This window comes from Scomber scombrus, chromosome 21 (assembly GCF_963691925.1).
Source record: "Scomber scombrus chromosome 21, fScoSco1.1, whole genome shotgun sequence".
NCBI lineage: Eukaryota > Metazoa > Chordata > Actinopteri > Scombriformes > Scombridae > Scomber > Scomber scombrus.
In genome coordinates, this window is record NC_084990.1 from 17419202 (window position 1) to 17441214 (window position 22013).

The 22013-nt window shown below is 39.0% G+C and overlaps 1 protein-coding gene across 1 annotated transcript in view; it reads left to right on the forward strand.

Moving 5' to 3' along the window:
• Positions 1 to 22013, forward strand: part of dock1 (dedicator of cytokinesis 1) — a 184527-nt gene that overhangs the window by 152679 nt on the left and 9835 nt on the right. The window contains exons 41-46 of the mRNA XM_062442681.1: positions 4534 to 4675; positions 5008 to 5089; positions 8656 to 8740; positions 10234 to 10320; positions 12690 to 12866; positions 16102 to 16185. Coding sequence (XP_062298665.1) covers positions 4534 to 4675; positions 5008 to 5089; positions 8656 to 8740; positions 10234 to 10320; positions 12690 to 12866; positions 16102 to 16185 — 657 coding nt within the window. The remainder of the gene's footprint in view (positions 1 to 4533; positions 4676 to 5007; positions 5090 to 8655; positions 8741 to 10233; positions 10321 to 12689; positions 12867 to 16101; positions 16186 to 22013) is intronic.

The window sequence follows — 22013 nt, forward strand, 5'->3', positions numbered from 1 at the left end:
CAAGCTTGCAGAGTAGGAGAGAAAACAGCTCTCCATGCACCAGAAGGCATGAGGGAGAACACACCGTTAAAGGTAGAATCAGTCATTGTAGGAGAAAGATTGTTGATATTTGAACTGAACACCAAAACAAATACGCTCCTCCCTTTGTGTTCCTTTAGAAGCTCCGCCCCCCCAAATTCATTGGCACACATTGCCATGGCAACAACCAAAAGACAAATATGGTGGCATCCAGAGCAATGTGTCAGCTGTAGTTACTTAATGGTCCTCTAACACGTTATCACAAGCGAAAAAACAAATTTGTCTCATGAACACAAAGGTCCATTCACACTCTCCACCCCTCTGCAGTAAAATAAGTTATCTTTCAAATCAAATAGGAATTCACATTATAGACACTACCACTTACTGTCCTGTTAACAAATTGGCCACAATTTCACACAATAGCCATGCACAGTCCAGCCATATATGAGATTTCGATCTAGTCTTGTTCTTTTTAAATCTATGGAGCCCAGACGAATGACCACAAGAACCAAATGTTGTTTGTCCTGTCAAAAGTCTGATCACACCTGTAATTCCATTACCTGAACTTCAGCTGAACACCCTTTCCTCCAAACTGTGAGCGTGGCCCGCATCACAAGGTGTCCCATCACTGCCTGCCTGCACAACAAAATCCTGCACCCAGTACAAAGTGAAAAGGAGGTGATATGGTCACAATTGCTTTTGGTGGCTGCTGAATCATGGTTTATAATCCCGAAACTGTGTATGTGTGTTAAGATACAGTAGTTGGAGCCTAACTATAACATGGTTTTGCTAATGGTGGCACTGTACACAAAAGACATCCTGATTTCTAAAATGTTCACCATATGTTGACAACTGATTTTTACGAAAATAGACACTCAATTAAACCAAAAAGTCTCCCAGAGTGTATTCATAGCCCCTTCCCAGAATACATGGCAGCTAAAACTGAAGTGAGCTGTGTTTCCTCTTCAAATGTCCTGGCTGGCCTTGTGCCAATCTGATCACAGCTTATCACACATTAAGTATGTGTTTAACAGCCGTTTGATTCCTTATTCAATGCATGAGGTGCTTTTGTGTGGATATCAGACCTCTTTGGCTTTCTGTCTGCGAGGGGTGCCTGGCCCTGCCCACATATCAGTTCATATTTCAAGAGAAATTAAATTGATGCTGGAATTTCTCTGTGATGCCGTCAAGGTGAGTTTAATATTAGATCAGAACTTCTTTCCACATCTTCGCCAGGAGTAGAAAGAAAAGCAGTGCTGCCAAAAAAGGATTTGTTTGCCTATAATATATTCCTTGTTACAGCTGTATTTAGGCTGTTATCTCACATGCTGCTGAAGGTGCTGCTTTCCTCTCTGAGAGGAATTCCAGCTATTTTTGTCAGCCAAGCCACACTCAAAATGGCCCAAAAGTCCTCACAGAATAAGATAATGTGAAAGTCCAGTTTTAGGTCCAGTGATCTCCTGACCATAGCCTTTTACTCGATTATGAAGAACAGCCATTTCACCAGGGTCTCTTACCACTTTACGATCTCCATGTGCCCCTCCTAACCCCTCTCATCTAGCAGGGCAGAAACTCCATTACAGACAGGGCAAGCTGCACTGGCCTAATCTAACTGGCTATTTAAACAGCCTTTGAGGAAGGCTTTGAGCTCTCTTTTTTCCCTCAATTCTCTTCTTTCAGCAGCAGTTTGACTTTACCTGAGATAACCAGTGCAGGTGCATGCCAGGTTGTCTTTGACAACAGAAATCTGTTCTTAATTTTCCTGTTAATTTATTATTGCTACAGTAGATACACGGTACTGTACAAGCTAAGTTATGTAAGTTTATTTGAATAGCGCTTCTCAAAACCAATGCTAAAAAGTGCTTATTTGATGCTGACATTTTTTTCCATCTCCTTTTATGCCCTCTAGACATATTTTATAATTATATTGAAACATCTCTGTGTGAGTACATAGGGAAGTATTCATGTTTGGGTTACTAATTAAGATAAATATAGTTAGGAGGGGTTTTGTTTCACGCTACATATTGCTGTGTGTGTGTTTCAGCATCACAGTGTCCTCAGGGAATAGTCAATTATGTGAGAAAATCAATATTCTGATAAAGACATTTTGTATCCACCCCCTTAAGAATTGATTTTATGCAAGAGTGCTTAATTCAGCTGCTTATGATTTATTAGTTGTTAATGTGGTTAGACACTAGAGTACTCACTAATTGTAAAATGTTCTACAACATGTCATTTCCTTAGATCCGCAGATGCAAAAAAAAAAAAAGTCTCTGTCTCAGGTGTCTTCATTTTGTGTATTCTGTGTGTAAATCTAGTAGGTTTTGCTTGTCTCTATCGGTGGGTACTTTAAGAGACTGTTAAAAAAAAAAAATACTGTCACTTGCAAAACAATCATTGTTAAGACAGGCACGGATTATTTATCTAAAGTCATCATTTCAACCTTGAATGTCACAATACGTTGTCAAGAATGTTTAAGGCATGACTGAAATCTTCTATTGTATTTGTTTGCTGTATTAAAAAAATCCAAGTTGCTTTCAGACACATTAAAGGTATTCTCAGGATTTCAAAGACAGATTGTTGCTCTCACTTTACATCATGCCAGCCTATTTCTCCTCCCTTCTCCTGCTATCAGTCCTAAATTTAACTCAATCCCTGTATTGAGTTTCCTGTTAGCACTCATCTTAAAAGAACAGTTGAGGGTCTGTGAAAGTTGGTTTGAAATATGTATCCTAACACACCACATTCAGAGACACCCGGGTATGAGCTGTCATGTTCTATCATTCAGAATGTCCCTCAGACAGACCACTGAACACACTCAAGGAGATAAAGGAACATTTCTTGGCTCATACATCTTTTGTGCACTGTTTTCATGTATTTTTGTTTTGGAATAATACAAGATGACCTTTACGTCAGTGTCAGTTAGTTTATTCTGCAATACATTGAGAGGAAGTATTCATACATTTTAGAAACTTTTTTTCTGAGAAACTGTCATTGCTAAGAGGGTGAGACATTGATAGCCCATTAGTTTTCCTGTAGTCATCTATACATTAAAAATCCAGTATTACAGTTTTACAAGCGTGTCCAAGCGGCTTAAATCCTGACTGTGTGCATTTCATTTGAACTCGATAACATTGCAGCTACGTCAACTGTTGCCGCTTTGTCTCGTAGCTGTGTGAAATTGCCTTTTTACCCACCAGCCAAGAAAGAAAAGACCATTTTAGCATGAATTATTATCTAAATGACAGTGATTTTCTTCTCCAGAACTAGCCAGTCTAGGTTTGAGGATAATGGAAATGAGAATCGTGACATTGAGATGACTGTATACACCACCAGAATGCTTAACAACATCATGTGAATCTGCTGTCGTCTTATGAAGAAGCATACAATATGCAGCGATGGAAAAAGATTAGGTGTCCTCGATCAGATTTAAATTATTTAGAGGGGGAAAAAAATTTAAGGCAAATCTCACAGTCGTTCACCAGCTGGAAACAAGTAGCATTGTATTGTCAGACCAGTTTAGCTGATTCTCCTGCGGCTTGAAAGGGATGACTCTGGAAATCAGTGTGCTATTGTCAACGCAAATTTGAAAATGGCCCAGGCAAATTTCATGGCTGCAATGCCTTTAATTAATTGGGGAATTGAGATGTGTGCTGTGCATGTGCATAGGGCTTGCTGTATATGTGATATCATGCAGCAAAGGTATATGAAACAAAGAAGGAAACTATGGTTATTCTCCCTAGATAAGATCCTGTCCAGTAGTCTAACGTCCATGTTAAGCTACTCAATGAAGTCAGGAATTCATAGTCAGCAAACTGGGATGTAAATTATTGGTTTCCAGAAAGGATCAGGCAACTAAGACTAAGTAGCGGTGTGAATAGGGCCAATCCACAGCTGCCAAAATATTTCAGTGCTGATTTGAAATCAGTAGGAAAAGATGTCTGGACCATTACTGGTCTATAGGTGAGTAATGATAGCTGTAGTTAGCAGCAGCCAATTGTGTTAGAGCCATCAGCAAAGTGGTAGTGACCATTTACAGTCTGTCAAATCACTAAAACAGAAATCCTCCCCAAGCAAGCCCACTCTCAACTCAGCTGGGATTGACTCATCACTGAATTGGTGCCAAGAACTTTCTGTCACCCCTTTCTGCCGCACTCTCTGTCAGTATTTAATATGGAGATTATGATAATGTATTTTAACCCAGCCACAGTATCGGGTCAAGCTAATGTACAAAGCAAAGATGCTCTCATCCATGGAACTTTCTTTCAATATTACAATTTTGTCATTGTCCCATGCCTGTCCTTACTACTGTCACTGAATAGATTCCAGCCATTAAATCTAATCTTCTTGTTAAATGGTTTATGAAATGACACTACATGCTTACTGTCAATGCTGCTATATTCATGCACCTCATGACCTTACTGTATGTATGAGAATTAGCACCGATTTGCATAATTGTGTACCCACCATTATGTACATGTCTAAGGTCTGGCTCTTTTCTTTATTGTCCTCCAGAACAAAATGTTCATCTACCGTGGGAAGGAGTATGAGCGCAGGGAGGATTTCGAAGCACGTCTCCTCACACAGTTTCCTAACGCAGAGAAGATGAAGACAACTACAGCACCCAGCGAGGATACAAAGAGTTCCTCTGGGCAATGTATCCTCAGCACAAATCAGTGAATCAGTTTAAACAGAAGAAGACATTTTGAGTTCTGAATGCTTCCATTACCCAAAATGATAAGAGTATTTTATTATGCTATGATGAAATACTTGCAGAGTAATTGTAAGACTGACAATGTTTATATAATTATTAATACAAAATAATAACTAATTCTGTTGATTTTTAATTAACATATCTTCAAAATTGTTGATTTGGACAACTGAATTTTGTGTAATAAGACAATTAGATCATATTTTTATACTAAGTCATTTTATTTAATTCTGCTGAGTTCACCTGTTTCATTTATTTCCTTAATGTTTCTGCTAAAGACATCCAGTGTTTCACTGTCAAACCCATTCTAGACCTGCCTGCCAAGTTCCAAAACAAGCCTGTCTCTGAACAAATCGTGAGGTAAGCAGGATATCCCTTCTCCAAGCACATTCATTTCTCAACAATCTAGAGTGTGTTTTTAAAAGTTGCACGCCGTCCATTTCAATCCACCTAGCCCGATTGACTTTCCCTACTCAGCCAAAAACTATTTAAAGAGCTTGTGACGACATGCAAAATTTCATTAGCATATTTTAGAGCATAGTTTGTCCAGGACAACAGCGGAGAAGGTGATTAAATCTTGATGTAAATGTGTGTCTGTGTAGAATAAACAGTGGTTGACCTTCTTGTCGTTCTCTAGATTATTAACTCGCACCAGCCATCTGCCATTAGTCATTGTGCCAAGTACAACATTGTTTTTTTTCTGACATCATTAATACCTTTGTGTCGTGCTCTCCCACTTGTTTGCCCAATCTGTACGCCAGCCATGCACTGCATCACTCAGCTGTGCAAATTCACTTTGATATGCCACCCAATGCATCAATGGACATAATTAAAAGAAGACATTTACTTGGAAAAACCTTTAGGCAAATATACCTGGGCAACGATTTTATCAAAAGCTTGCAGCATTGGTCACATCCCCCTGCATTGATCCCTTCAGCTGCCTGTTGGCTTGTTTGCTAACTGTGTCTGATTGGAATATGTAACTCTGTTAATAGCCTAGATTAGACAGCCATGTTTAGAGAGTGATAGTGGACTTTTCCACACCAACTGTCTGTCTTTCTCCCATCCCTGCCAACTCTGTTCTCTCCATTTCTTTCTCCAGCTATTACCGTGTTGTCCCCAATTTTCCCTGTCTCTGTCTGTATCGGTCTGTTTTCCTCTCATTTATTCCCTCTCATTTGATGCAAAACATCAGTGGTGCATAGCAATGAGACTGAGCTGTTTGAGCCAAAGAATCACAGCAGCAGGAAGAGAACACCCCCTTTTTGACCTTGCTTTGTCCAGACCATGCTACTGCATCATCTCTAGCCCGCCAGCTAATGACATGTTAAAGGCTTAATTGGGATAGTGCAGCTGAATTAAAGCTGGTTTATTAATCTGTTTATTAGATCAGAAGCTCATAGACACGTTTTTTTTTTTTTTTTTTTTTTTTTTTTTTGGGGGGGGGTTGGACTCATGCTACGCTTTCGCAGCTAATTTGGAAAAGGTCTTATCATGGTCATTATATAGTGTGTTGCCCTTCTGCCCTGTTGCCCTTTTCACACAATACATAAATGACCTGGGCTCATTGATTAGTAACAGCTCTATTCATTATTATGCTGACGAAGCAGTAATTTACTCATTGACAAAGCTTTTTTTGGTTATAAAAAAGGCCTAGATCAAGCATACGCCTTTATTAAATCAAGAAAAGACTAATTACATGCTCTTCACCAGATCCCAAATGAAAGGTTTTACCATTAGTACAATATCTGGGCCTCAAATTTAAAAAGTCTGATATTATAAGTACTAGGGTATCTGGTTCGGTGAAAATGATCTTTATCTATTTACCTCTTTATCTTTTGAAACTTTGTTTTTTAAGAAATAAGCAGTGTGTCTCTTTTAGTAATAAAATGCAGGTTGTACAGTCAGCATTTTTTGACTATGCAGATGTAATTTACATGCATGTCACTTCCCATACCCTCAAATCCCTTGATGCTGTGTGTCCCTTAGATTTATTACAGGTGACAGTTTTAGAACCCATCATTTTTCCTCTATGAGAAGGTGGGGTGGACATCACTTACCGCTCAACGTCTTTTTTTTTTAAATTTATAAAGCCATTCTAAGTAAGCTAGCATCTTATTCATCATCGCTTTTAAGAGTTAGAAATATGAGATGCCATACACGTTCACAAAAATGTTTGACCTTGGATATCCACTATATTGTTAAGCCCCAGTCTAGGGGTGCCTAAGGCATAACGTGAATGAGCCCCCGTCTTCCCCAAATCCCAAATAGCCACAAGCCAAATTTTGTTTGGGTATAAGAAAAATATTTATTTATACAAATTAATAACTAAACTTATAGATATATAATATAAACTTCAGGGTGGACCAAGGCCAAAATAACAAACAAAACAATCCTATCTAAAAAGTAAGAAAACAGCCCTAAGAAAACAAATTACAAATCTTACCTTCCTATCTAAGAAAAACAAGAGAAAACACGGTAACAAAACTGGCAGTCCACCCTTACTTCTCACAACTTAACTATCCACTATATACAATATCCAACAAGACAGAACGACAGTGTGGCCGGTTGGGAGAGGAAGAGGACGGGGAAATGCCTGCTGCCCACCAGACGGCCGCCATCTTGGCTCCTTTTGTAGTGGTTGGCTTCCGGCTGCAGCCAACCACAGGCCAGGGCTCGAACCTCGTCCACCAATCACCTCCACGTCCTGGCACACTCACCTATGAATGTCAAAATCAAAACGAAAAAGGCACAGGGCACACAAGCACAAAGCAGACCGAACAAAATAATGACCACAGTCATAACAATATGAACACAGAACTATGTTCACTCAATATGCTCTTTATAGGTGAAATAAGCTTCAGGAATAAGCTGTTAGATGATGTTTTATATAATGAATGCCCATTTACTTAATATTTTATCCCTGTGTTATTGTACTTATATTAGTATATTAGTATATTATATTAGTATAAGATTTTTGGTTTTGCACTTGCAAAGACTTATTTTGGTTGTGTATTTGAAGGGCACCATAGTAAATTGGTTTCCCCAGATTAAATAAAGGTTATCTATCCATCTATCTTTGTGACCAAGCACAGAAGGGAATAACATAAATGGGTTTAACATAAATGAGTAAAACCTAAGCGCAATATGTTTGTGAAGTTAGTCACAACAGATATGTGTGGTCTGTTCATTTGAAAAACATTAAAAAAATAAATAAAAAAATCACAAGTTGTATCATCCCACCTGCACACACTTATTTCGAGTACTACAAATATAAAAGGGCATTGAGTTTGGAACAGCACTGATTCCATTCATATTTTATTTATAATTGTTTGCTAATAAAGTGAAAATCTGCTTTTTGAACCATATGGCGTGGTTGTAGGAATGGGAAATGCAATATGGTATATGAGGATAATAGATCTGTACTCATTTGCTTAGGAGAGTGTGAATGTGGCTTATGTCTGCAAGAGAGACAGATAGAAAGATTGAAAAAAAGAGCAAGTAATGTGTCTATGTGGGGGGACCATGTGTGTGCCCAAACATCTGCTCCCACAGCCATTATGCAACACCATCATTTTTCTAGTGTGAAAAGTCTATTAACCTGATTTGGCAAAGTTCACCCCTGCTAGTCATGTGCTTCTGTCACGTATGCTGCATCCTCTCAACATGTCTGACATGTCAGACTCACAGAAGGCTGCCAGTGACGTGTGCAACCCAACAATGACTTTCATTTCCGTGTAGTTGAAGCCATGCTATAGACAGCTAGTCAAAACCAACATGGTAAGTGCCACAGTTCCTGGCAGATCGATCCTGTAGGGGACCTGTCCTGTGTTTGACCTGAAGCAAAGCAATCAACCTTTGAATCAAGCCGTAGATTGCCCATAACACTTTTAATTTACTCATGTGCTGATTTTCTCTCTCCCCAGCTTCTACACAGTAAATGAAGTCCATAAATTCCAGTATTCCAGGCCAGTGAGGAAGGGAGAGAAGGACCCTGACAATGAGTTTGCGGTAAGAGTTTTGTTTTTTCTTAACTCAACTTAGCGTGTCCATATTCTCATAATGGTTTGATGTATTATTTGTTCAAATGAAAAGATATTCCAAGCATAATGTCATCAATCAATTATATCAACTTGCATTTCTAAACATATCATGAAGGCTACTAGATATTTCCATTTAAGCTCTACAGACAATGTATATATGCATTTTCAGGGCCCAACAGTAGATTTGAGAAATGGATACCAGGCAGTTCACAGCCTACTTCTGCTTCCTAAAGTTGACAAGATGCTTCTAATCGTTTATAATGATCCTGAATATTTATATCCCATATTTTAATAATAGAAAAATATTGCCTAGCATTTAGTGTTAAGCCTATTACATAGCATGGATTACTTTTCTTTTTGTCTCGCAATCGCACACACACACACAGACACACACACAGATATTAACCACAAACACAGACTCCTCACAGTTATACACACATACATCGCTAAGAACAAGTGACTCAACTCAGTGCAAAAAATTGCACATTTGCAAGGTGATGTACTTAGCAGGGTAAATTACAATAGGCAGGTTAATGATCTCCAAGTCTGATCAAATGGTTTGTCAGTCTTCTCTGATGTCAAGCTGAAAAGGGCTTTTCATTTTTAATTTAGCTTTGATCCGGTTTCTGCTTTTTTCATATATGTAACACTACCTCTGTCTTGTAATTTAATATATGATACTGCTGATTTATTGAGTTTTATACTCCACAAACAGTTTTAGTTGTTTCTAGCAGAGGCAAAACAGTTGTAAACAAGGACAACCAGACTAAATTGAATGGTTGACAGTCATTTAAATCCAGCTCAGATTCTAATTAATACATTTTGTGTACAATATCCTGGTTGAAAATGACAGGGGCAACAATTTAAATCCATTCACGCTTTTCTTCCATCTGTTTACTTTGACATCACTCATGGACTCAGAGACGGGTGATGGATACCTATTGCTAAACATATTGTCTGTCAAATCTGTTAAACATATCAGTATGCTCACATTTCCTCCTAACCTTTCCACAGTAAGTGAGTAGTTAGTGTGCTCTAAAGCTCATGTTCTTTACCTTAATAGTTGAAATGGGGATATGATTTTCTTTTCTTCTGGCACACCAATAGGAAATGTTGAAACCCTCTTGCAAGGGAAATCATCATCTGCTTTGTTGCTAAGAGTCATTATTTCAGCTCTGTGATGTGTTAGAATACATTCCATCTTATTTGGGTGAGTGGGTGTTAATGAGCTGCCGTTCAGACAGAGAGATAGTGGACAGCTCCTTCCCACCAACACACCTTCATTACATCATCTCACTCTCATTCATGCAGCAAGAGTCGGAAAAGCTTGTTTGAATATGATTCGGCACAAAAACAGCTGCAAATGTATCCATTTAAAGTGCCTCGTCATGTCATTAGTTTTCTGCACTATTTTCCTTTTTCAGAGTTTTAATTTAGCGTCTTTTGTCATTTTGTTTACAGAACATGTGGATTGAGAGAACGACTTACTCAACAGCATACAAACTTCCTGGCATCCTGCGCTGGTTTGAAGTCAAGTCAGTTTCCACAGTGAGTATGGCTGAAACTAAATGTCCCAACTTCACTTACCCATTTGCAGATTCGCACTGCACTTTGTGGGCGCTTTCCTGGGAAGTCTGCAAGAGCGGAGGGCTGTCCACAATTCATCCAATCTGCAAGGGCCCTCAAGCGGACAAGCTGTGCAAAATAATTATTTTTGATGATAGGCTTAATGACGTGGATTTGTTAGTTATAATCTACTAAATTAGGCGGGCAAAGGTTGGTTTTTGTGCGTCAACAATGTTAAGGATTGTAAAGTTGAGGATTTAATGTGAATATAATATTAGCATTGTTTAGCATTTCATGTAAAAATAAAATCTCCTTGAGCATTCTGACCAGATTTGTTGAATGTAAAGCAGCAGAGCTGCACATATCACAACCATTAAGAACCATTCACAAAAACACTTCAAAGTGAGTTACAGAGTCAGAAATTTCAATTTATCTTTGTTGAAATATCTGAAGTTTTAAGTTCTGTCACTGTGAACCCGTCAATGTACGACTTCAGTCCACGAGGGCTCGGCCTACAAGTCCAAACACTGGACATTTGGATTCAGCCTATGAAAAGCCTGTGTTCCAAAGAGGCGTCCTTATCAGATGAGGATCTGCAGTCTTGCTCAGAGGCCATCGATATGATTTGTCCACTTAAGCAGTATAGGCAGCTGTGTGGATGTAGGCGTGCCACCCCCCAGACGAACGACAGGCCACATTCACTCTCTGCCAGAGGGTCCACATTGATTCACCAAGCACTCGTTAAGACCTGTTTCCTCTGAAAATAGCTACACAGCAAAAATACAACTAGACGAGAGTTCAGAACTTACTGGCTGTTGATTGATTTGACTACTGTTGAATAGAGGATGGTCTGTCTGCAACAAATGACTTGAGTGTTTACCTGTTTTAGTTAAATAAAATGCTTACCCCGTGTCTCCGTTAATCTGCTCATTACTTTCTTGATTAATCAATTAGTTGATTTGTCTATGAAATGTCAGGCTAGTCAATGGTTATGTCTTTAAATGTCTTATTTTGTCCAAACAACCATTGGAAACTGAGAGATATTCAGTTCACTATCATTTATGGCGAAGAAATTACATCATCACATTTTAGGAGCTAAAAGCAGTCAATTTGGGGGCATATTGGCTTAAAAAATGGCTATTAATTGTTTGAGTGTCAAAGTAGTTGTGGAGTATCGCATATGCACAAGATGCCCCTCATCCATTGTGTTATTAGTTAGTCCCAAACAAACTAATCCCAACTACCCAGCATATTTAGCTTGGTCAAATAGTATGTGATCAATTATTCTTTATTTGTCATTTTAATTAGTAACTGTCATATCTGTGCTGGTGAAGTCTCAGAAGGGGGCACTTTTCTCAGAGGTTATCTTAGCCAGGGTGTTTTCTACATTGTGCTCAACCTGCATTCATAGCTGCCAAACAGCACCACATAGCACCCACACACCAGGCTGTTTGGGTATTTAGCTCACTATAATTGTCCTTCTGGTCGCTACATCCTTAGTACAATTATGTCACTACACAGACTTGATCCCCCTAACTCCCGAGTCCATGTAGTGAAGTGTTATTGTCCATCGGCACACTAATTCAGAGCAGAGGCCTTTTCCTTCAGGCAGGGTTGGAACATACTGTCAGAAGCAGCTTGCCCTCCAGATGAGCCAGGGAGAGGCCAGGTCCCCTAGGTCAGACTTTCTATTTAAAGCTTAATGACTGGGCTGAGATTCACCAAGCTAAAGCCTTCCATCTGACAATGCTTTTTATCAAGCTGGCCTGAGACATACCGGCACAGATTGGAGATTTGTCTCCCTGGCACAACATCTTAATTTTTTTTGGCAGGGGCCTAAATCTGACATTTACGCAACAAGCCACTCATCTGTCTTCTAAATTCTTACTAGCAAGCTGCAAGGAGGTGATTTTTTTTCATCCAAAGTAATGTGATTGCCCCCCTGTGGAGTTTTGCGGATTGGGTTAGAATTTGCTTTCACACCGGTAGTGGAACTAATGACAGCATTTCCAAGTATTATATTCATCTTTTCTAAGAATTGCCAATCATATCTTATTGACATGGGAATTAAAATATCCCTGCACCAACACACTATCTATCTTCATTTGACAGTTGCATGTTCATGTATGGGCACAGTGGAAAATGATTCATTGCTGCTCTGTTCTACGTGATTTATGCGTGTAGTTAAGCTCACCTTTAAATAATCTATTCTTGGTCGCTGTACTCAAAATGTTTCCATTTCATGTTGGGATTATTACTGGAGACAGTAGTGATGTATGTACATATATACTGAAACCGGTGAATATGTGCTGCGAATATTTGATGACACCTTCACTTATTGTGCTGCACAGGAGGAGATCAGTCCACTGGAGAACGCCATGGAAACGATGCAGCTGGCCAATGAGAAGATCAGCAGCATGGTGCAGAAGCATCTTAACGACTCCAACCTTCCCATCAATCCTCTCTCCATGCTGTTGAATGGGATTGTGGACCCAGCTGTTATGGGAGGTTTTGCCAACTATGAAAAGGTAACCAACAAGTTCTTCATTATTTATTCTCTTCCTATATTCTCTTAGTCTTTATACCTTATGTATACATCCACAACTCCATTGTATGCTCAACTTTAACAGAAACCTTTAATTATAGTTCAAAGTTTTAGCAAGGTTTTCACTTTCTTGCTAAGGGGTTAGATGAGAAGATTTGATAGCACTTTCATGTCTGTTTGCTAAATATGAGGGGAAATTCAGAGACAGTTAGCTTAGCTTAGTTTAGATTAGTTTAGTGTGAGACAAGAAGTAGGGGAAGCAGCTAGCCTGTACAGAAGCCAAGAACATTTTATTAAATGACGTCAGGCTATAGCCAACTCACGATAATGGGTTAATTTATCTGAAAAAACCAATAATGAGATAACAAATTTGTTTTTGCGAGATCACAGGATAAATATGGAGAACTCAAAAATGAGTGTGTGGTTCATTTGATCATACCTGATTTCAGCCTTCAAGATCCCTGTCATGACTGTTAGGGAGGATTCATCCCTAATTCAGAGTATATAAAAGTAGTAAGGGGTTACTATAAAAAAAATACTAATTATCTCCGTACGTATTTGAACATCAATGCACAGAGACAGTTTTTGGTAAATAACCTTTCTTGAATAAAATATGACAGAAAGCATCAAACATATGACAGGTGCATGCATATATTTTACCTGTTTCCTGAAATCTTGCTGCAAATTCTCACATATAACAGCAATGTCAAAGTTGCCCAGCAGATGTCACCATTTTGACTATCGTATGCTCCAAAATGGCGACCCATTTTCAATACAATTGCTTCATATGACTCACTGCTTCAGAAAGCTTTGTTGTTCCCATCACTAATGCTGGCATGGTACTCCTGAATCTGATCTCTGATAAATATTATAGGCTAAATAATAACAGGAAACAACCTTTGTTTTTCTGATAACAGGTTGAATATCTTGTTATCTCGAGATGACAAAGCTCCATTTCTTGAAATGACAAGCTCTTTTTATCAAGATAACCTAATAATTAACTTGTGATCTCGAGATAATAGTGTTAAAAAAATAATTGCAAGCATGGCTTCCGTAAGCCTGGCTCTGTCCAAAGGTTAAAAAAAATCCGCCTACCAGCACCTCTAAAGCTCATTACAGACATTACATGACTCCCTGGAGTCTTGACGTCACATCGGGGTTGCCAGGCAACCAGCGGAGACCAAGAAATAGTCTGACACATAACACCCCTTTAAAATGACAACTTTTTACTTTTAACATTAACTTTTTGTATTAAACCAGTAACATGCAGGGAAATCTTTGCCTGGGAGGACAGTGACGTATCAATGTGGCATATGTTTACATTGAATTTATGTAGCATCCCACATTCATATTCCACATAGATAGATCAAATTAGTTAGGCTATATAAATCAACAATTTATGTGTAGAGCCTACTGCAAAGTCATTCAGATATGAATACACAATCAAACCTAATCAATGGACACATCTAGCATACAATGTGTTCACATATTGTAGACTTATACAACTCAATAAACACCAACAGAAAGATAGAGAGAGCTTGGTGTCCGCCCACTGATGAGTAGAAAAAAAGCTCCTTCACTATTACACACTGCGCAAAAGAAAACTGATAACCACCAGGATAAAGAGCAACTAGGCACCCCCCTTTTTAAGGGGCACTTATATTTGTAGACAATGTTCATGTGCCTCTCCCTCTGGACAAAGATGTCAATGTTTTAATGTCAGTTGTTGTAAAAGTCCTCCTTCTTAGGAGTATTACTCACTTCATACGTTTCTTCATAAGAAAATGTTGAAAATCTGTTTATGTAAGAAACAGCCATGCTGACTGCCGCCATTAAGTTATCGCTGCCAAATGCTAGCAGCTAGCCAGAAAAGGGGGCTAAGCACAATCACTGTGGCATTAACTCCTTAGTTATAAGTCAAACTGTCGTGAAAAAAGTCTTAGATATCCACATGGTGTCAATATGTCCTTTTAATAGGTGTTATTGGTCTTTAAAACCTAGGAGGCATTGCTACATGTAACAAACTACCTGGTTAGCTCACTCATGATGCCCCAGCAGATGTCATTAACATACATACATACATCACTGGATTAAACAAACAAAATATGTCAAATCGAAGTTTTAGAGTTGCCAGTAGAAGGAATATGGTTACGTTTGAACAGAGCCTGACTCCAGTCTTTGTGCTAAGCTTGGGTAGCCATCTGCTGACTTCCGCTTCATATTTAACATATATACGTGATAGTGGTTTCAGTCTTCTCATCTTACTGTCTGAAAGAAAGCAAAACAGTGTTTCTCAGTGTCAAACTTTTCTTTGGACAAAGGGTCTTCCACCACATTTTATATTCCTGAAAAAAAAACATGAACACAGCTTGTGGTATTTAATTTAATATGTGACCTCCACATATTAAGGCTGAGATGGTAGTAATACACTTCATCAATTTCTGATATATCAAACTATATTCAAAACTATTTCAGATGAACCACATTTTATCAGGTTTGATTTTATGCTGTGAAATGATCTTGAATCTAATCAGAATCTCATGCATATTTCATACCAGAAAAGCTCTCATGCCATCAGCCTTTTATCACTAGTGACTACTCACCCATATATTGTTTTTCTCTCAACATTATAGGTCATCATGAATCTGGATTTGTTCAATGTGACCCAGGGCACTTTTTTTTCCTTTGAAAAGCTCAACATGATCTTCTTTGTATCCTGTTTTTCATCATGCCTTCAGTGATCTTACTGTTTTATGTGCTGCACACTCTATTTACTGCAACACATAGCAACTCAAGTGGAAAAGGAAACTCTTTTTACCTTGTGCTTGATGATAAAAAAAGTGATAGTCTGTTGGTTTCCCAGCATATATCACGACCTGGAATGGATTCGTATTGGTCTGTGGAAACGGTGCAGTATAAGTCAGAGGAGCAACGTGAATTCTTTGCCCTCAGGTCACTCCTTCATCTCAGTGAAATAGTGCAGGTGGTGGAGGAGAGACGAATGTCTTGACTACATTTTTCTCATCTCAACAGCCCCTCCCAATGCTTCACTCCTTGACTCGTCAATTTTGTTTTCCCCGCTTCAATTTTTTTTATATCAAAAACTTCTCTACATTACCGATCATTCCTTCCTCCTTCCCCTGTACTTACGCCTCCTCTTCTTCCCGACACACAAACACATGGTACTTACTCTATAATCTCCTCTCACTCTTCTGCAGGCCTTCTTCAATGACAAGTACATTCAGGAACACCCAGAGGACCTTGAAAAGATAGAGAAACTGAAGGACTTTATTGCCTGGCAGGTGAGACTAAAACCCAGAATGGTCAAGTAAATCTACTGTATGTGAAGTGCATGTGAGCATAGTAATGTATCATGCATTTGTAAAGTGTGTGTCTCTGTCACCAAAGATGTCTGGGTTCAAGGCAAATTACCATGACCAGCTCATCACGAATGTCATGTCATATTGAGTGGTATACTTCTTTCCCAAGGCACATGTAAAGAGCAGAAGGAGTTATCGTCTACAGGCAGCCAAATACCGAGCATGGATCAGGTGGTATAGAGAAGTGTAAGAAGCATGGAAATGTGAATTAATTTCAGCAAAATTGAGCTTTCTTAAATTGCGTAAATTAGCTTTAGGCTATACATTTAGCCCTTCAGTTCTGGGTCAGCGACCTCATATGTATGTTGTTATGGTTTAAATTATTAGAGTCAAGTTAATTAGTAGAATCAGGCCCAGAAATGTAGGCGTTACAGACCCTGCAGACACCAGGCAGTGTGTTTTCTCACCTGAAAGTTATTTATATTCACTGTGGATGGTCCAAATGCCGGACAATGCTTGTTCTGTTCTGTATATGCTGGCATTTATGTCTGAAATCCTGTCACCTTACTAAATCACTGCTACTGCAAAAAAAAAAGAAGAAAAAAAGAAGCCACTCTGAAAGGTTACAGCTGAAAATATAATATTGTTTGAAGAACTTGTGAGTGCACTGCCAAGAGTGCCCAATGACAGTAACTGAAGTGAGCAGGGGAAAAATGTGTTAGAGTTCATTGGAGATAATAGCGAGGGAAAGTGCTGAACCAAACATTCTGAAGTTAAGGAGGATGCTCCACTGCGTGAAGAGACAGCGAGAGATCAACGTTGGCGGTTTTGCGAGCTCTGCACCCTTACTGAGCCTGAAGGAAGTGCACACACAGCAGGCAAGAAATCGACACACATTGTTGGAATACACAACACAGAGCTTACTATGAAACTCAACAGATCTTTAGCTCATTTGTGGCTCATCTTTGATTAATAAACTCCTGGCTATCTGTGCTTTCTAGAAGAATAAGGAGAACTTCCTCCCTTTGGGATTTTAGTGTTGCTCACTCTCTCTTTCTCTCTCTCTCTCTCTCTCTCTCTCTCTCTCTCTCTATATCCATCTCTCTTTATCTCTCTCTATCTATCTCTCTATCTATCTATCTATCTCTCTCTCTCTCTCTCTCTCTCTCTCTCTCTCTCTCTCTCTCTCTCTCTCTCTCTCTCTCTCTCTCTCTCTCTCTGTCTCAACTCTTTAACTCTGAACTATGGGTCACTTTAATACTCAGGAAGTCATGGTTTCCTCCCTTATGGTTCACCTAGGAGTTGAGTATGGATACAAGCAGTTTTTCTTCTTACTTCCTATCGCTGGTTGCAAGGAAAAAGAAAGTTATTTGAATGTGCAATAGTTGTTCCCCTTTCTGTTGTTGGAAAATAGGTCATCTTTATGCTCTGCTCTGAAATTCTAAATTTAAAAACTTGTCTTTTATGTTTGTGAAACCTTTTGTCTTTTTAACGCACAATGATTCACACAGAAATATGCATGTATTATATTGGTTTTGACATTAAAGTAATGAAGTTTGATGTCATTTGAGATGTTGCACACATAATTTAGGAGGGAGCAAAGCTTTTTTGCAGAAGTAAGACTTTTTTTTATAATTACTATTTTCCATATGAGTTGTTACACCAGTTTTCTGTATTCATTTTTTGAAGATATCCAAATAGCGTGTGGAAATGTTATAAATCACTGATTGAAGCAGATTTTGAAAAAGCAGATGAGGGTAACCTTAAAATAAACGTGTTTCTACTTCATCACTCCTTGAAAGAAGTGAATATAAAAAATACATACCTCTCTAACAAGTTTTGGAGTTTGCAACTGGATCTCAACTTTGAGACCTATCAGTTATTTTTATATCCATCTTGAAGCAAAGCCACGGAACAGTGACGTCTGAAGGATGCTCTTTGTTCAAAGCTTTTTGTCAGTGGCAATGCAGTACCCTAAATTCCTTTTCAGCATCATTTTGAGATTTCAGTTGAGTGAAACTGTGTCAGATATCACACTGCAATTTTAAAATGATCCTCTAACCATAAACCGCAGTTCTAATTAGGGAGAGCTTTGTTGTAGACCCCAATTGTACAAGTATGAGATAAAATTCTCATGCTTGGCAACTTTGTAAGGTTAAAAATGTCCTTCATGGCCTGTTTAAGAAAGTGTTTGGAATCAAGATGACATCTATCTCCAATCCACAACAACAAAGAAAATACTGAGGTTGTTGTTAGGTGTTTTTTTTTTATCACAGACACATGTCAGAAAAAGCACAAATCTGTCTTCTGAACCCACGCCAAACATACATAAGGAACTTTTAAGAGATGACTAAGGTAGAGCTGTTGATTTGAAATTGTATCAGCCTTCTCCTTGCCAGAATCAGCATGCTTGTTTATCTCGCATCTTGAATCTGTCTAAATGAGACAAATGAAGGCAAACTTGCTCCAATAAAAAAAACTAAACAGGAAGAAATGAGCCAGCGTACACTGTTATCTGAAATACCCATTGTCCGCATTTAGTAAGAAAAGAAATTGGAGACTAGAAATCAGGAAATTAGATATTGTAAAAGTTCCAGTTAGTAAGTGCAAGTTAGGTGTTCTGTGATGTTTGTGGTTATAATTGGCAAAAGGCCCAGACAGAACCCTAAATTAGTAGCTAAAACTTCTCACTCTGCAGCATTACCCACTGTGGCTGTGTGATAAATTGAATCGCAGACCTTTTCACCAGGGCATCAAGAGCATGGTCACATGCATACAAACAGCATCTGTGGGAAGTCAAAAGTTGTTTATTTTTTCAATTACAGTTATGTTTCTATGATGGAGGTTTTTGCTTGGGCTTTTGGTCCCTTCATCTCATCATAGAGAGTAGAGTCTGTCTGACTCACCCTGGATGTCTATGTCTCCAAGACCTTTGTGACCTTCATGAAAGGTCTTAATATGTCATCATAGTCTTAATACCAGGCATCTCAAAGGCAATGTGGCTGTCCCAGCACCCCAGGGTGTGGCTCAGAAGTCTGATCACTGTGCGTTAGAGAGGGATAGAATGACAAGGTTCAGCTAAGGACAGTGAGCACTGAGAGACCCTGCTGATATTAAACAGTATGCCATTTTGTTCATACTGCTTAACATCAGCAGTGTTTCTCTGAGAGAGAGAGAGAGAGAGAGAGAGAGAGAGAGAGAGAGGAGAGAGAGAGAGAAGAGAGAGAGAGAGAGAGAGAGAGAGAGAGAGAGAGAGAGAGAGAGAGAGAGAGAGAGAGAGAGAGAGAGAGAGAGAGAGAGAGAGGAGAGAGAGAGAAGAGAGAGAGAGAGAGAGAGAGAGAGAGAGAGACAGAGAGAGAGAGACAGAGAGCAATTTGGTGTAAACGGCTATTTTTTAGGACGTTTTGCAGAAAAGGGGGTGCAATTTCGTACAAATTGTGTGCCCACTCATTTATACGTAGTTGATAATTTGCCAAAAATGTATACTCTTAACAGTTTTGTAACTTACAGAAAATGCAAACTTTCTCATGTGTAGCTCTGTTTATCAAACTACTTATTAGCATTAGATTATTTCATTAAAATTCTATAATGAGCACATTTCTTAAGAATTAAATTAAATACTTACAGATTACTCATAAATTCCAGAAAAAACCAATATAAAATTGAAGGACCTGTAAAATAAAGCATTACCAACTTTTTATGGGTTCATAATGTCCCAGTTATTTACTCCATATTTAAAGCTATGGGATTGAAAAATTAACCCACAGAGACCCAGGCCTGAGATACTAGAAACTTATCAAGTGCTTATAAATAACTTGTAAGGTCCCTGACACACCAGCGCACTTACAGCTGTCAGGCCACATCGCTAAGAGTTTTTTTCAGTGTCTGTTGGCAGTGTTGGAAGCAGTCAGCAGCACTAATTGTCCCTTTTTGGTGGCCAGTTGATTGAGCATTTTGAATTGATAGCAGGGGCAGCTGGTAAGAGCGGGCTTGGTGTATCAGCATCCTTAGAAAATAACTTTATATTTACACAACAAGCATACACTAAACAACATGAGCATGTGCTGTTGTAGTCTTGTTTCTGGCTACCTGACCAATATCTAATCACCATTGTTGCTCTGATTTGGTCTACCAACTCTTGACAAAAATATCTGGTCCTTTTGTAGCTCCAGTTTAGGATTAGAGGTGGTTCATTAGAGATGTGATACTCAGCCATAGATATTGCCTATGTGTGTGTTTTCATTACACATTTAAAATAACTTGGCTTTTTTTAATGTACTGTATCACACCATTTCTTCTAATATGACTTTTCATTGTGAATCCACCTTTTAAAGCCAGCACTGTAACTGTTGTTGTGAGGCCTTGACAAAAGCTTTTTTAGTTGCCTGTTAAGATGACCAAGCAAAACCTCTGGCCTTGCCTCATCATCCTCACTAGCATTTCAATGTCTCATACCACACAAACATTTCTATGCAGCACTCCAACTTTCCCCTGTAAAAGGAGAAAAAATTTAGCTGTTTCATAATCCATGCTACATACATTAGTTTTTGCAGTGTGTTACTCTTTTGTAAGCTAACCTTTTAGATATTTAATCTATGCTAGAGTTTTTAAAAGCATCCCCAGGGCTCCAGTGTCTAATTAGCTCAATTTAGTATCTCATACTCATATCCCGATCATAAACCAACCCTCTCCTAGAAAGACAAAAAAGTTATTGCATCTAATTAAACTATTGAACATCATGTGTGTGTTAGCAACCTTGAGCCTAAGTGTCTTCCACGATTAGCTTATCTCCGTGCAGCCACCAAGCAGAATTCTGTTGCCATGCCGCCACTCAGTTGCACTCAATCATCCTAAGGTCTATAAAAAGATGTGGGTATCCTGGGAGACGTGAATCTTGCCTCAGCTTTCACTCTCGCTGTTTTTTTTCTCCCCCTTTCTATTTTTTTGTCTCTCTCTCTCTCTCTCTCTCTCTCTCTCTCTCTCTCTCTCTCTCTCTCTCTCTCTCTCTCTCTCTCTCTCTCTCTTCTCTCTCTCTCTCTTTCTCTCTCTCTCTCTCTCTGTATTCTTACTCTTAACCCTCTTTTCCATCTGCTGTTTCTCATTTCATTTCTTTTGCTTAGCCATCTCTCCCTCAGCCTTCTCCTCTTCTCTCCTCTCTACTCTCTCTTCCAAGAGGTCCCAGCAGTGATGATGAAGGTGCTCAGTATCAGGGGAAATCCATGCAGTGTGTGTATGTTGCCTTCTCTCATTTATCTTCTTGTGCCAGAGCTCTGATTTAGTAGAATACAGCACAGTAACTAAAATTCAGTGAGTGAAATATCCTGAATTTTAGGCTCTATGATCCAATCTACAGTATCTCTTTTCAGGGTGCTGTCTTATGCTGCTTCTCATATCATAACATTCTGTTTTATGTGTCAGTGCAGTGCATTACACGTGGCTGAGATCCTGATTATTATCAGTAACATTGTATAGATGTGCATTTCTGCATTAGTTATTATTCTTTGTTTCCCCCCCCCCCCCCCCCACCACCCCCCTTTTAATAAGCCCCCTATGTGTTGAAATGTGTGTAAATAAAACATGCACTGAGATCATTACTAAAGGTTGCATCATGAAACTGAAATGGTGTTGTGTGCCAGCTGAGTGAAGTACACTCTCGCTGCTAGTCTGCTGTGGAGGGGCAGTTTACCCTGAGCGAGAAGGAAGAAAGGCGTGCAGGCTCTGTAGGGAATCAGAGGTTAACACACACACATGCACCCAGTCTTCTCTGTACTTGCCCACCTATGCCAGATACTTCACACACTTCTTTGTAC